Source organism: Zosterops lateralis, assembly GCF_965231275.1.
Source record: "Zosterops lateralis genome assembly, chromosome: 1".
Taxonomy (NCBI): Eukaryota; Metazoa; Chordata; class Aves; order Passeriformes; family Zosteropidae; genus Zosterops; species Zosterops lateralis.
Window position 1 is genome coordinate 96,356,005 of NC_139762.1, and position 17,006 is coordinate 96,373,010.

The following is a 17,006-nucleotide window of genomic DNA, read 5'->3' on the forward strand; positions in this document are numbered from 1 at the left end:
GGTGTAATCAGACGGAATATTGTATTTTCAGAATCTGGATAAAGCTAGAAATGTTCAATTTCATGTTACTGCTTGCATAATGCATAATTAAGTAATTGGGTTGTTGAGCCTCACAGATTAACAGTAAGAAGAATGAGGCATTGGCCTTTTTAAAAATGGTTCTGTTAACAGCTTCATATTGATGGTTCATCTTTTTTGGTTTTTACAATTAAACCAGAGAGCGTTTGGAACTTGCTGGCTCGTTCAGAACAGAGCTGGCTCTGAAGCTGCTTCAGTGCTTAAGGGTAACAGATGCACCACATTTTTATGGACTGCCTTCACTGGAGAGAACGTTACAAGGAATGGTTCATGTTACTGCACTTCCCGGCTGGAGTACCTATTCTGCTGCAGTTGAACCTGTCACAATTTGTAAGAAATACTTAACAGGTCTTCTTGAGGTAAGTAGCTTATGTTCTTAGCTTCTGTTTTGAATGCTGATAAAGAACTGTGTAACTAATGACACTGTGCTGTTTATGATGTACTTTTAGTGAATGTCATCACTAGCAATAGGTATGGGAAAGATGCTTTCTCTGGTAAAGTAAAAAGGAATGATATGGAGACTAAATTGAGTGATGTGTGTCTGTAGTTGTGAAGGCTGGTTGTATTACATGTGCTTTCATCATTGGTTTAAGAGGTAATACCAAGTGACTGCAGTTTTAAGCAAGATAAAAAATATATGTGATCTTTTTAATAAATAAAACTCTAAGAGGAAAAATTCAAGATAAGTTCCTCCAGGCAAAATCCACATATTAAAGTGGTCTGGGAGAAGATTAACTTGTTAGGTAGGTTGTTAACACAGAGAAAGCAGAAAAGAGGTAATTCAAGATGCTGCAGTCGTTGGAAAGACAAAATTTCATTCTGGTTTTCAGTGTTCCTATTTGTTTGCCAAGTCCATGGACATGGTAGACAACCAGTTTTGAAAACCCAGTCTTCTTAAACTTTAAAGGAAAAACATAGTTCTGACTCTCTGTTTGTTTAACACGTATTAATTAACGTTCATTTAGAAGTTTTTAGTTTCAAATACCAATATATGTGATGAAAAAAAGAGATACTGTTTTAGGGGTCTTAACTTGCCAAGATTTCTTGAATAGAAAGAAAAACATGTTTTAAGCTTGTTTGATTAGATGAGCTCTGGGACTTGAAGTCTAGATTAAAAATGACACCAAGGTTACAGATGTTTTCATGCAAAAGAAAGATTATTGCATAAAAAAATAAAAATAAATATTATGGCATGAAATCAACTTCTGATGCATAAAAATCTTTTGTTCAAAAGAATTAGCTAATTTTATTTGGCCTAAATATGAAAGTAAATGTAGGTTTCTTTTGGAGAGGAATGGAGAAAGTGGGTAAAACAAAACTACTGTAGACTGGGACACTGAAAGAAAGATCAACAGCAAAAATGCAGAGGTTTAAATCACCATGTTTTGTGGAGAAAAGTCAATCTAGAAGTGTATCTTCTGAGGTTATTATTTTTTAAAAAGTATTTTGGGGCATGTTTTGTTAAAAGCAGCATGGCTTTTAATATGCATGGTTACATATTTGGTCAGACAGTTTATGTTATGATCCAATGACCTTTATTTCTGTTTGTTAGTATTTGATATAGAAACCTGATAAATTTATTCAAATCACAATAAAATATATAAATGACACTTTATCTTGAACAATCAATTGGAAAAGAAATTTTATTTTTAATTCCAGACATGGCAAAAGGAACCCTGGGTACAATAAATGAACTTTCAGGTCCATGACAAGAAACTTTCAGGTTTCTATTCAACTTAGAGCTTGCTATTAAGCTTGATTGTAGTCTTTATTTGAATAAAAAAATAAAAACCACAGATGTTCAGAAGTTTAAATGTATAGGAAAGCATCACATGACCAAATGACTCAGAAATAAAGAAGTTCTTACAATTCAGCTAGAAATCTATCATTTTTTCAAGAGTTTAAATTATGATTTAGTGTGTAAAACAGTTTGTACTCTGTACTGTTTACAGTAAAGCTGTTATTAACTTGTACCCTCACTCTTAGGTCATCTCATCGTTTTATGTTGAATGGGGGGGAAATGCCATGTCCTTCATGGGAAAAGGTGTAACAAAAAGCACCGTCCTTTGCTTGCTTCACTTGTCTCACGAAATGATGGCTCAAGCCAAAGATGAGGTGAGTGCATTCCTGTTGTCTTTGTCTCATCACTGCTGAGGGCTGTACAGAGAGATTTTAACTGCTGAAGTTCAATGATAACTTTCTGTTGTGGTTTAGGGATGGTACTCTCCAACTCAGTAGTCTGCTAAAACCAATTGGTCTTCCCCTCCAATTGGAAGCACAAAAGGCAAAAAAAAACCCCACATGGATCTCATTTGGTCTATAATCTTAGATAAATATTCAGTATATAATATACAAGAAAGATGAATACTGAAATTGTTTTTTGAATAATTCTGTGGATTTTGAAAGGCCTGCTTTCAGATTCAGTATCATTTCCTCTTTATAAAAAAAATTGAAGAATTGGGATTTTCTATAGGATGAATAAATTTAAGAATTTATAACATCATTATTTCTTCAGCCTCACAGACAAACAGGCTTTCTAATCTATGGTTAAACATTCATGTGTGTAGGGCTTTCATAGTTGTGTGTGTATATATATATGTATATATATGAAAGAATATGTACATACATGGAAAAAGGATTGCCAGATAAAAGGAGCTATCATTACATACTAGCAAAATTCATATTATGCTGTGTGTTCATGTATGTGTTTGAGAGCTAGATTTCTGTCAGTTTAGTGAAAATATCCTTTATCCTGAAGCAGTTGAAGCAAATTTGACAATTAGGTATTATTTTAGAGAATTAAAATCCAGTCTTACTTACTAATATCTGTGATAGCCACAAATGAAATCCTTTTATTGTGATCAAGCATGCATGTAACTAGAAACTGCTTCTCCAAATTCTAGGTATCTCTTCAATCGTCTATTCCTTTTTCAAGATACTAGGTACTGGAAGGGTTTATTAAAATTGGGAGGGGACAGAGTTTTAAGTACACTGAGGGAGACAGCAACCTCCAAAGACTAAGATCGTAAATGTGTGGATGAAGGAGTGGGTTTAAATTGTTTTTTTTAGTGTCATTGTTATAAAGTAATATGTATAGTAGCATAATGGTAAGTTTTATATTTTTGTGTTTCTAAGTCGTGATCTGTGTTTATGACAGTGTTACTGTTTAGACTGTACTAATAATTTTTAGTTTCAGATTTTAAAACCTGGTTGTTTACAATCATGTGAGTTAGTGTTAAGTCCTTATGGAAAGAGAAATACAAAATTATCCTCCCTCTGCAATTAGTGTTATACAAAAGTGTTTTAGTGGTAGTTAGTAGCTCATACTATTAATACACTGGCATGGATTGAAAGATTCATAAAAATTTCTTATTTTATTTTCTGTTTGCTAATCAGGACTGGATATCTCTTTGGTCTCTGCCGTATGATAACAGTGAAGAACAAGTTCTGTCTCATCTAGGTCTGGCATGGCTGGTTCCTTTATGGGTAGATAGAGATCCTGAGGTTTGTTACTGTGATATTAACTTCATATCTTATTTTGATCCTTAAGCATTTGAAAATTTTCAATTCATTAATATATTTAATAGTAGAACTGCTGTTTCCAATTATTTAAAATGTTACTGACTATGTCCTAAATAGCAGTAATAATACAGTAGGGAGAGTGTTTCTGTATAAACATAATCTAAGAAATCCTTCCTTATATCTTCTGTCTTCTGTGCTTTCATTGGTCACTCACTATCATGATTCATAGGCAGTTTTCCTTGTCATTACTGTAACTTAGCTGCAAAGCAGAAACATTCACATGAACTAAAAATTCAGAGCAAATGTATTTAATGGGAATCTGTTAAGTTATATGAGTTTGCGAAATGGACCTATTTTCAAGTGGTAAAATATGAAGAATATTAAAGACTATCTTGCTTATTTTTGAATACTTGAAAATAATGTTGTTTTTTCACTTAGTTGTGATTATGAGTAGAGAGCAAGAAAAATATAGGAAAAGAGGTTGCTACTTTTGAAATTATTCCCTTAAGCTCTAGATTCAGTTGATACAACTTAATAATAATGAAAAAAATGTGTTGCTAATTACTGTAAGAAATACCACTTTCTGTTGTGCTTATGTGTACTAGGTCAGATTTACAGCACTTGGAATAGGATCAGCTCTTACATCTCTTGAAATAGGATGTATTGCTTTAGCAGAAAGCTGCCAGAATATTTCAGGAGGCCTGTGGGGAACGGTGATAAACATCCTTCTGGATCAGTCTGAATGTAGCATGGTACGCAGGGAGGTATGTTTCTTATGTCTTTCTGCTGTTGTAGATTGATGAGTTCTTTTTGACTATGGAGAAAAAAAAAATGTATTTTTGATTGTATATATCTAGGATCTGAGGCTGCACAACACCTGCTGCTTTGTAAGTTAAACACTACCTGATTAATATAAATGTTTGGTTGCTTATTTAGGAATTGCATAATAAGGATCAAATGCAGATTACTTATTTCAAAACAGAAATTACATGAACATTACAAGTGAATTAATAAAAACTCCTAAGGCTTACTCAGTTAGATAAATAGGTTGCTAAGGCATAACTAATTAGCCTAATTTTAATAGCTTCTTTGTAACACTTATGAATGCTTTGGTACCAGCTCATCACCTGACCTGCAGTAAATCTCTGTTCATTGCAGACACAAAGTAATCTAATTTGTCTAGGCACTAAAGTTTACTGGTGAGAACTGAAAGTCCATATTATGGTAGAACAATGCATAGAATTATATATTGATGAATTTAAGCTCTGTACACTTTATTTGCAATTTTTTACAGCTCTAGTTGTAAGGTTTCCCTTCTGTTCCAATCAATAAGAAATAAAAACTCTGACACTCAGTGACTTGGTTTTTTCTCAGCTCTACTGCTTAACTAATTTTATTTTCCAAAGTAGTATTTGAAATTATATCTCAAGATGCCTTTGATAATGTGTCCTTCATTATTTTATTTAACTCCAAATTATTGTCTCTTATAGTCTCTTAAGATCCACGTCATTGACAAAAGATTGACAAAATATAAAAAAAGGAATTTCAGTCCATGTACAGATAGATATGTGTGTGTAATATAAATTAGAAAAACAAACATGTCATGCATTTATAAAGGAAAATATTTGAAACATGTCTCTGTCCAATGTGTTCACCACATTGTCTCAATTATTTTATAATAATTAAAACCCCCAAAAATAAGGACAACATAGTGAGTGGTCATAAACAGTTATCGAGGATTTTCTGTTCAGGAATTTTTCCCCTAATACTTCCTGTACTTGTAAAGCTTATTCTGCAGGATTGACTGTACTGAAACAGTGATGAAAGTATTTTATCAGCAAATAAATTTGTTCCCTTATGATTTCTATCCTGTCTTTTCCTTGTCTTTTTTTACACCAGGCTACTCTTGTGCCATGCTCTTATGATATCTCTTGTAAGTGAAGTTTGAGGGCTTTGAAGTTATATCCTTCTAATAATTTTTCCCAACATTAACATGAGAACTCTGTGTATTTCAGCATATATCTAAAGCAGTGGAATAATATGTAGACTGTACTATCCAGTCTGATGTGATTTTTTGAACTGTGATGGCTAGATGGCAATATTGATGCTTTAATTTCTTTCAGGCTGCTTTTATTCTACAAAATCTACTTGTGATTCCAATCCCTACTGAAGACACGAAAGATTGTATTTGGCAAGTGAGTGACTATTACATTTTATGACAAAAGTTGTAGTGTCACAGAAAGATGTCATTTGATATGAAAAGTTGTGTCAGAACATCTATAAAATATAAACGTAAAAAACTACATGTCTAAGGTTACATTTTGGAAAGAGAAATAAATTAATAGATAAGCTTCTCTCAAACTTCCAGCAAGCTCAATAAAACAAACAAATTTAGATTACATATTTGTTGCATTTCATGAATGTAGTGTCTTTGGGTTCCTAGGAAACTTGCTTACTTAGTGTATATTATTAATGTTTTAGCATAGAAGTCAATAATTTATTTTACCCACATTCGGAACGCAGGAAAACATAATTTGAGGGGCATGAGGAAGGGGAAATTCTGTGAATGTGATGTTTATAAAATGTTTTGAAAGAAAGATGAAGCAGTTTGTCACTCAGGTCAATTTAAATGCTTCTTGAAGACAACCACTTGCTCAAAGCAAGCTCAACTAGACCAGGTTGCTCAGGGCTGTTTCCAGTTGGATTTTGAGTTTCTCCAAGAATGGAGACTCCAGAATCTCTCAGGGCAACTTGTTCTAATGCTTGGCTACCCTCAGATAGAAACTTTTTTCTTAGATTTAAATAGAATTTCCTGTATTTTAGTTTTTTGGTTAATGCCTTTTCTTCTGTCACTGGATACCAGTGAGTCTGTCTCCCTTTACCTTCTCTCTTCATATATTTATCAAACTGATAAGATCCCCTGGAGACTTTTCCAGTTCTGCTCTTGAGTCAGTCATCTTATTTTACTCTCAGCAAGTCTAGTTCATCATGATATTTGGATCTTAGCTTGCAAATTTTAAAATTTTTGTGACCTTGATATCTGTTTTTAATGTCTGTCTTGCTCCTTCCAGTGTGTGAGATTGTACTTATATGGGAACAGTGTTTTTGAAGAAATTTGCAGATGCAATAATATAATTTTTAATTTCGTCCTTTCTGCAAAAGATCAAGTTAGTGCTGAAAGGCATTCCAGCTGTTTTTCTAGGATAACTTATCTATGATTCAGCTGCTCCTAAAATCAATTATGCTATTTCTTGCAGAGTTGAATTTTACAGAATGTCTCATCTTTTCTTTACATGTGGTCATAAAGGAAGATGTGGAAGCAATTTTATAAATCTGGCACTTGTTTCAATCTTACTACTTCTAATTTATCAATATAAATAGTATTTACTTAAATTCATAATAGCAGGAGGTTACAAAAGGGCACCCATTGTAACTTGTCAATAGATTCTATTAAAATAAAGTTACTTTTTAGTCTTTTAAAAAAAATTTCAATGACTGTGGTGGAGTGACAAAAATTGAATCCATTTGCACAATCCTGGGTGCATTCCAGTGCAATTAAAAAAAGCTTTGAGTAAACGTGATTCTTAAGAACTGCAATTTAATGGAAATTACTTGTCACTTAATAAGTGTTCTTGTTGAAAGATATTATCAAACAACACTTCATGGTTACTGGTAAATTAAAACTGTTCAAAATAAAAACAATTAAAACTGTAAGATACCACCAGGATCAAGTTTTATGTTTCAGAGTAACATTTTTTCCCTTGCACTGAATAAGGTGATTTGTCTGTTTCCTTTGATGCCAGGAAGAAAAGGAAGGCTATTAAGTGGATCTTGGTGAATAGTAGGAATACTGTGCCATAGCCAAATTAAAACATCATTTTATCCCTTAGGCAAATAGGACTGGAAAAGAAAATATAAATAGAGTTTGTAGGCCAGTTTCTTCATGAGAATATCTCTAATGTTACTGTTGTCTAGTTGATCTGCTTTATAATATTTCCTTTTGCTACGTCACTTAAAAAATTTCCTATGCTACTCTTTAGTCATGAGTAAGTAAACCTATGTAAGGTACTCTAAGAGTGCACCAGACTGTGTTGCAGCAGTAAAGATTGCTGAAGTCAGAGCACTCTGTCAATGTAATTGATGAGGAACTATTTCAAGGCCCCCCTGTTGTACAATAAAGTATCTGGCACGGCTTTTGAAAGTGGCAAAGACAATCCTGGGTAGTAAAATTTGGACTAAATTTATCAGTGTTACCTAAGTTTGAACTTGCCATAGTCAATACAGTCTAAGCCTATTGCTGACAGTGTATGAGTAGTTTTATAATTCATCATAAATAGTTCACTTGAAATCCTACATTCTGCCTCAAACTGCTCATCATACCTCATTCTCCACTAGTTGGTGGAAAAGGCAAAGAGTGAAAATAGTTTCTGTATTACAGAAACCAAAAAGAATGAGAGTAACCATCTAAATTTTGGTGATAACTTATCTTGTAATACAAAATAGTTTTACTGCTTCCATTCTCTCTGGTTTTGGATTTTGTTTTGTTTTATTGGGAAATAAAGTTGTATTCAGTGTAAATGAAGGTGTTGGGGGAGAACATCTTGAGAATAAATAGTGTTTTCAAGTTACTTACTTTCAGTTGATCCAGATCTGCTCTCTCCTGACTGCCAAAGAAAGTTTCTAATTAGCACTGAAAGTTTTTCTTGCCATAATTTTGACTAGTTTATTTTTGAACTCCTACAAGATGCCCTCTAAACTGCCTTTCTGAATGTAATTGGTTTGAATTTTTCTGAGTTCTCTGCTTTCTTTGCACTTCTAATTGTTATGGTCAGTCTAAATCAGACTATGTGTAGCTTGATAAAACTTCTGGGGTTTTGTTGTTAGCATGGAAAAAACTCTGAAGAAGCAGTTAACAAAGGCAGTCAAACTGTTTATTTGAAATATGACTAGAATTCATTATCTTCAGGTGTAAATCCACTGCTCTAGGAAATTTTCCCTAATGGCAGTATTTAAAAGGAAATAGTTGAAAACCATACTTCAAAGGGAATTGTTTTTGGTTCATGTCTTGTTTTCTAAAGAAATATTTTCTCATAGAAGATTGACATAGCTAGATGTAGTATAATGACAGTATACTTTAGAGCACGATGACTTATTCAGGATATTTAGTCTTATCTGAGTGTAAGTGCGCTTTTTGCCTAAAGAAGACTTTTTCATTGCTTGATATCTGTAAGTAGGATTAAATGAGACATTAAAATTGTAAAGTCTACTGATACATTTACTGTCTTGAAGCCACTCATTTACAGCTTTTCGTGAGTTTCTACTTAACTGTTAGCACACTTCTCAGTAGAGATAAATAGCTGTTTGATTTTACTGAGTCATGACAGCTTTTGTAAAATATTATGATTTAGCTCGACATTAAAATCTGTATTTCATTTTTGGAACTTATTAGTTACAGCTTGTAAACCAGTGTACACACACATACACAGCATTAACCTTAGTTAGGATGGGTTTTTCTGACAGTTTATTCTGTATAAAACATTTTTTTAAAGTAATGATATCTGTGAATTTCATATCTTCAGGGTCCTTGTGTACACGATGAAGAATCTGGCCTCTCTCAAACAGGAATTCCAGCACTTAAAGCCCTTTTGTATCACTGCCAGTTCTATGAACGTGTGAATCAGATGGTGAAACATTGTTACCTGGGATGTTACATGTTTGGTTTGAATTCTTACAAGGAAGACCAGCTCAGCACAGAAAAAGGTGGTATAACTGGTAAGTGATGTTGATGTAATATTCTGATATTTGAAACCTGCTTAAATAAATTGTAGTTTTGAGTAACTTACCTCCAATAATTCTTAATAAAAAGGGAATGGAAAATATATAAGCCCTGCACTTAAATATATTGTGAAGTCAAAATATTGCTGTGAGGATTTAAGTAGATAAGTCACTAGTTTAGCACAGCTCAGCAGAAATTCTGAGCTGTTATTTACATCTTCAAAGAGTTGAAAATTGAAAATATATAATTGCTTCTGCAGTAATTTTTCTTGAAAATATTGGGGGTAAAATACTTTTAACCATTTCCACTTTATGACAACCAGTCAAGTTTCATACAAGGAAAATTTGGGAAAAAGAAATACGTGAACTTTTTTTAATATTCCTTTTACTTGATGTGTTCAACTTCGAGGTTACATGAGTAGGAATAGACTCTGATAATCTGAATTAAGCTGCATTCTGAGACATTCAGATATAATTTAATTCATAAACTGATGAAATGTAATACTCAGATTGGATTTATTTGTTTATTTTTTACCTGTATACCCTTAGAATATCTCAGATATTCTAACTTTTATATTGACTAATCATTTATTGAACAATATGTCTAAGACACGCTGTGATACATTGTGGGAGCCCTCTTTCTTGTCCAAATATATCTGATGATCATAAGTTTAGAAAGCTAGGGGAGAGATTTTGCAGAGATCAATTAGTAAAAGCGGTCATAGGGTGAAAAATTAATGAGGTTTTTCTTTTCTTATGTTTTTTATGGGCCTAAGTTTCCTTACTTCCATCTTTTAAGGCTGCTGATTTAAATAGTTCCTTCTAAGTCTGCGTCATGGGTGGAATAAGAACTTCAGTGTTGTTTAGAGGAGCCCTCCCACTGAGTCACAAGGCGCAGGAAGGACCCTCTTGCTCTCTAAATGCCTTTTCAGAGAGGAGCCTGGCTGCAGCTGGATTCAATCCTAGACCCAGACTTTCTCAGTGGCTTAAATCTAAGGAATTAGGGAGATGTGTTTGAACATTTATCTAACTTTGTCCTGTGGGATTAAGGATGGCAAACCAGATATATTTATATAAAAATTGATGACCTACTATGATAAATGACTAGACAAAAATAATCTGTATTATTTACTACACGGTATAGAAGCTAAAACTGCTGGTGTAGTATCGTGTACTATATCAAAGCAACAATATTAAAGCTGGCAAAAAAGCAATTATTAAGTAGAGATTGATGTTACTCAGCCATACCAATGACCCAGGGCAAATCTCTTTTGCTCAGCCTGGAGTGACCTTGAGGGGCATCCCCACCCCAGGGAGGAATCTCCACACACACTAGAAGGGGTATTTTAGAGGAACCTGCTATTTGAAAGTGGGATTGGATTTCCAGAATTTAAAGTGATTGACTGTCAGTCATACATATCAGTCCAGCTGCGGTTTAGGATTTTTAGATGAGAAGTGGCAGATATGATAAAGTCACAATATTTAACTTTTGGGGTCGATGAGTCAGGCTGGTTTAGTATAATTCAACACCAAAAGCAGCATGACACCCCCTCTCAGTTCACCACCTAGAATTTTACAAATAAAGTATTGTTTGAGTTGTTTTGCGCATTCCAGGCTGAGTATCCTGCTGGATTCTGCATTTGTTAAACCTGTTCCAGAGGCATGAACAGAAGAGGAATGTTACTTCCCCAGCTAAATTATGACTTTATGAAAGACCCAAGGAAAAAAAGCATTCTTGATTAACTCACTGAAAGAAATACCTCAGCAGTACACAAAATTCCAGTCTTAAAAATCCTCAATTTCTTCAGTGTCTGCTTCTTCAATCTACAAGTATAATTTTTCAATCCAACACATTTTACTTCTTCCATGGACCTCTTATGTGTGTCTTTTCGTAGTTCTGTTAGCTGATGCAATATCGTATCTAAGAGTAACTCAAAATGTAGAATGGTACAACTTTTCAGTCAGCAGTTGAGATACATTTTATCAGTCATTGCAAAGCAAAGCCAGAAAATACAGTATTTCAGAAATAAGAAGCAATTTTTTGTTTCATTAAATAGGAGAGAACAGGACCTAAAACTTGTTTGGTTTTTCCTTGTGTAGTTTTCTCACATTTTTCAGGAATGTAAAAAACTCATCTACAATTTTATGTTAAAAATAAGATAATTCAGTTTAGTAATTAGTGAGGATACATATAGGACACCTACTTTTGTGGGTTTTGCACTCACAAACTGTGTAGTCTAGCTTTATTCTTCGTTATTTTCTTTTCTAAATATACAACAGCTTCAAAAGTATTACTGACAGATTTGTGCTATAAAATTTTTGGCACTTTTTATTCTCAAACAGATTTCCAAACTAATTCTGCCTTTTTTAGATTTATGAACGTGAGTTCTCTTTCAACTACTCTTAAAATGTGAATTTGAAGTTTTTTGAAGACAATGACGTGTTTTTTATGTGTGCTCTTTGACACCCTAGTACAGTATTTCAATATTTTTGTACTCTTGCATTTTAACTAAAATTAAATCTGAACTATCTGAAATGACTAAAGGCTATGCAACTGCAGTTTGAGCAAAGTGTGCAGCTTTTTCTAGACTCCTTTATGTTGCATTGAATTTCTTTTTATTATTCAGGGAATTTGATGTGTAAGATTTCATAGGTAAAATGTGTGAAAACTTTTGTTCTGAGATCTCCAGAGGATAGCTGTGGTTGGGTACTTTTTCATTGAAACCATCCTTTAAAAAGCTGGTTATTTTCTCTGCTGATCTCACAGTAATTTTGATTCTTGTTTTTGTTGCCCTACAGATTTTGATGATTCTCTCAATCTTTGGAAGGCTCCACCTAGTCAGAGCAAATCTTCACATTCTCACTCAACATCTGAAACTATGGTAACTTGCAGAGTAATCTATTCATTTTAAATATAAAGTCATTTGTGAACTGTTTTCAAGATAATTAGCACTCTTAAAATTGTTTAAAAACTCCAGCAAAACACAAAAACTGAAGTCAATCGGAAATTAGTTGTGAAATTAAGTTGAAATTTACTCCAATGTAGCTTCAATATGCTGAAAAAACCCTTTTGTGATGCTTAACCTGAGCAAAATAAATAAGAGAGCTTGCCTTGACTAGCTAAATACCTAAGGCAGTACAGAGTTCTGCAGCTTCCCACAGCAAGACACATTCTCTAGAGTTTACTCTGTAATTGGCTTTATTGACAAAATGCACTCATCTCCATTTCTGGTTGTCACTTCTGTTGCTTTTATCCAAATTGTCCATTCAGAGTGAAGCTGTATTTACACAACACAGCTACAGAACTGGAACAATCAAAACCACATAAATGCATTGGATATCCTGTGCGTTAATAAACTCTGGATTCTGAAAATTCTTTTGTAGGATTTAAAAGTCGAACAAGTGTTTGCAGGATCCAAAACAGACATGGAAAACAGGAAGCAGGTGGCTGCTTGAAAAATTTGTTTCTGGCTAGGATGTCTACAGCAATGAAAAGCTGTACACATGTGTTGTCTTTCAAGATGGCAAATGCAAAATAGGAGAAATTGAAAGACATTCTTTCAGTTCCAGTGTAGAGTTGAGATATCAGTTCAGACTATGGAGGAAGCTTTTATAACATTCGTTAGTTATAAAATTTAAAAAATGCATTTTTCAAAGACTGCAGTGTAGATCCAAAAAAAAACCTTTGACATGTTGCACTAAAATCCATTTTTTAGTTTCATATTCAAAGTTTTTTCATTTGTGAATGACCATCTAATCCTGTTACTGAAGCCAGAATATCACTGTTTAGAAATTTCTTTTCTCTTAAGCAGATGCATGTGTTGATATGGCAAAGGCTGATAAATCACAATATCCTATATTTTTTATTGGCTAAAATTTCTATTCTCAATTTTGCTGTGGAACATGGTAAAAATAAAAACAGAAAAAACAGTATTGAAATTCTGTCTCAAAGTATTACCAAAGTATAATTTCCTTGCTCTTTTTATTTCCTTGCTCTCTGTTATAAATTTATTGCTGTCTAGTACTGATAATGTTATCTTGCAGGTCGTTAATAATTGGAAAGTGTGCACTTTAGTTGTAAACTGATTTCTCACTTTTAGAAATTTTATTAATTAATTTGATTTTTATTAATGAAGAACAACAGCCCTCTAGCTCCTAAGGGTTATTTTAAACACAAATATTCAAATGTGAAGATTCAAACTAAAATAAATGAACATGCATTTAAATCAGGATTTGCATGCAGTCATGATTGCTCCTTAAAAAACATTTACATATGAATCTCAGATTTTTTTAAAAGCTATTGTTCCCAGATCACTTTTTACTGAATAAATTGCTACTTATTTAGAGGAATGAAAGTTGAACAAATTTAGTCTTGTTTTGTTCATGTTACTGGAAGACAAAATTAAGCTGCAGCAATTCTTACCAGGGCTGGGCATCTAATCTACTTAAAATTGTGCTTGAGTTTTATGAAGAATTGGACAAGTTCATTAAATTCAATTTCTTCAGCTTCAGTAGTTAAAAAAAAATAAAAGAAAGGAAAAAATAATTTGGAATCTACTAGATCACATGAATATATCTTATTTATATATGTAAAGTGGCATCATAGTTTAACACAAAGATTTAGCTCTACTATACCATTCAACAGATAGACAACTTATTATTAACAATGCAAAGTAAAGTGTAATACTAAGCTACACTAATTTATATCAGTCTTCCATATATTGTAGACTTCATACTTGCTTAGATTAGGCTCTTACAGCTAGCCACAGGAGTTTTATAGAAGTTTGTGTTTTGCTTTGTTTTCCTTCTTTCCCTGACATGTACAAAGATGTCACACTAAGACTTAGGTTGTCTTTTCTGGAAGTTAGTTTAATTTCCATTTATCCTTCATGGACATTTATAGCAGCTGTAAACTTATTTTTTTTAAATTAACTAAGTTTCTTACCTTTAAAAAAATGCTAGTGCTGACATGACATATTGAAATTTCTAAGCTGCAAGATGTAGGGGTCTGATGTTCCAATGCCACTATTAATTAGGTGAAAAAATGAGCGTAACTTTAATGGAGGCTGATTGCAAACTGCTTCAGAGGGCAGTTACCTGAAGTGTCTATCTAGTGAAGTTAGGAAATACTTCTGAAAATTCAAACTTGTCCTGAAATCTCAGGCATTTGTAATTTTTTACTATATGACTTCAAATTTTTGGGTCACAGTTTGGCCCAATTTCTGTTTTGATGTATGATTAAAGAAATACATTTATGAAGTCATTACAAAAAGTTTGTAGAAGTTTGTTGCTAAATGTTGGCTGTTGATGGTGCCAGGAAGATATTGTTATTCCAAGCCCACGAGATGGCGTGCTTTCCCCATCACAGATGGAAAGGAATCTGCAGGTCTCACTGAAGGGAGAAATGTGTTTTATGTGCCTGGCACAGATTTGATGAAAACATCCACAAAGACTTGAGAACGAGCAATCAAACCAAGTAGAATTATTTTTATTGAAAACTCTTTCCTGATATTTTAATAACATTAAAAAAGAAATTGATCTAGGGATGTCCATATCAATGTCTGTTCCTAACATTCTCTCAGTTTTCCCTGCTTCCAGAATTCATGTAACCAGAACCTTATATTTGAGCTGTATGCTATCAAGAGCTGATTTCACATAGGGTCATACGACTTTAACTGAAGGTGCAACTAAATTACTTTTTGGCTTCATCTTTTTCCCTCCATCCCCAATTATTTTCCCCAAATCTGCAGAAAGAAAAATCGAGAAAATTAAAAAGAGTCAGAGATTTTGCAGAGACCATAAGTAAAATGTTGCTCATTTTATAAAGAGTAGTTGTGTGGGGATGAAATCAATAATTCAGTGTAATAGAAAAAGACAGTAGAAGTGGATTGTCTGTACTGTTTTAACTCACATGCACCGTATTTTGTGTCTTTGAGATCCCAGTGGTTTACAAATTTTTGTCAAATTTATCTTTATTTTTCTGTGAACTGGAATGTGGATACTGCAGAAAGGCCAGTTCTGAGATGATTAATTGGTATTTCATAGAATAAATAGTTTCAACATTAACTCAAGTTATCATTAGAGAAGACAATTCCTTGCTCTTGTTTTAACCAACATGTTTGGTTTGTGTTTAATACATATGATAAGAGATCACCAATTTGCATGGAGATACTGACTTGCTTTACACTGCATAAATATGCTGGGGCTGTTCTGTGTCCAGGACATCTTAGCAAAATGAGCAGTTATTTAAAAACTTGAGCTAAAAATTATGTGGGCTAGAGATCTACAGACCTCTCCCAGACAAGTTTAAGTCATGGCCATTCTTTCCTATGAAATCTTCTTGCTCTTTTTTATAAAAATGTGTGCTTTATTTTCTGGAACCGTGGTTACCAGAGTGCTATACAGTTAAGTGATTTAAACCTTTGAAAAGGGAACTGAATAGAATTAATCACGGCAAGCCTATTAAAGCAATGCCAGAGGGATTTTTGTACTAGAGGTTAAGAAAAGACCTTTCATTCCTATCTAGTAGATAAATGGCAAAACCTTCACATTTCTCCTGTGTTTCCACTCTGACAATTTTTGTATTCTTTTGAATTAGTTCCAATCTGCAGTTGTCATCTCTCTCTCCACACACAGAGAACATTTTCCCCTATTATATCCCCTTCCAAAGTTTCACTATTGAGCAACACAATGCTTCATTGCTCCCAGGAACAATATGGTGGCAGTAGTAAATATCCTTTACTAAATACTGTGTCCCAGACTTCCAGTTCATCCTTATCAAAGGTGATTTATAAAAGTGGTATTTTTTTTTTCTCCTGGAAGGCAGAACAGTGTGGAAACAACTTCATTGTGTTGCTGTATGTTTTCTGTTATGACAGCAGAAAATTTTGGGGTTTTAACCTATTTCCCACTGCTAAGCAATTATCAGTAAATGTTCCAACAGTGCAAGAAGATGATATTTTTCTAACCAGATAAAGCTTTTGCTGATTTTTTTAAATTCGTTTTTTAACGTAACCGAGAACTTGTTTTTATTTTCTTGCCCAAAGTATTTAGAGAGTTGTAGAAGATAGAGAAAGAACAGTTGTATGAGGTAGCTGATACTGTTTACTAATATGTGAAAGGTTGTATAATTCATAATAATATCTGTAAGATGTCTCTCAGTGTAGTTGAAGTCCTTTTAAGTTTTTCTTTCAGAAGAACCATATGGACTGTTAGCAGTTACATTTTGGGTTTGTACTATGCAAGGGAAAGTCATGGTTTTTCTCACCTATTAGAATGCTTGGAATTGACGTACAGTGCTGAATACATGCAGAATTTGCTATGTGTCAAGATAGATTCGTTTAATATAAATAATGGATTTTAGTAGTTATTTAAATTAGCAAGCATAGAGCTTCAAGTAACTTATTTGATTGGCAAATATGGTTTTTAGTTGTGCAATCTAAATAGAATTTGAATTTCCGACACTCAGTACAGCTTGGTACTGCATTTTGCTAATAAGAAAATAATTCAGCCAGCTGTTGTCCTAGTGTTTATGTGACCCAAGCTCTGTGTGAATCCTGTGTTTTGGATGCACCCCCAGATCTTACTGTAGCTTGTTTTATGGGTTGAAATAATCCTCTGACTTTTCTTGA

At 33.5% G+C, this 17,006-nt stretch overlaps 1 protein-coding gene across 1 annotated transcript in view; it reads left to right on the plus strand.

Annotated features, from left to right (window-relative positions):
• RTTN (rotatin) overlaps positions 1–17,006 on the plus strand; it is a 78,555-nt gene that overhangs the window by 36,054 nt on the left and 25,495 nt on the right. Inside the window, exons 28-34 of the mRNA XM_083861481.1 lie at positions 218–437; positions 2,065–2,193; positions 3,475–3,582; positions 4,206–4,364; positions 5,724–5,795; positions 9,180–9,372; positions 12,175–12,257. Of these exons, the coding sequence (XP_083717607.1) occupies positions 218–437; positions 2,065–2,193; positions 3,475–3,582; positions 4,206–4,364; positions 5,724–5,795; positions 9,180–9,372; positions 12,175–12,257 (964 nt within the window). The remainder of the gene's footprint in view (positions 1–217; positions 438–2,064; positions 2,194–3,474; positions 3,583–4,205; positions 4,365–5,723; positions 5,796–9,179; positions 9,373–12,174; positions 12,258–17,006) is intronic.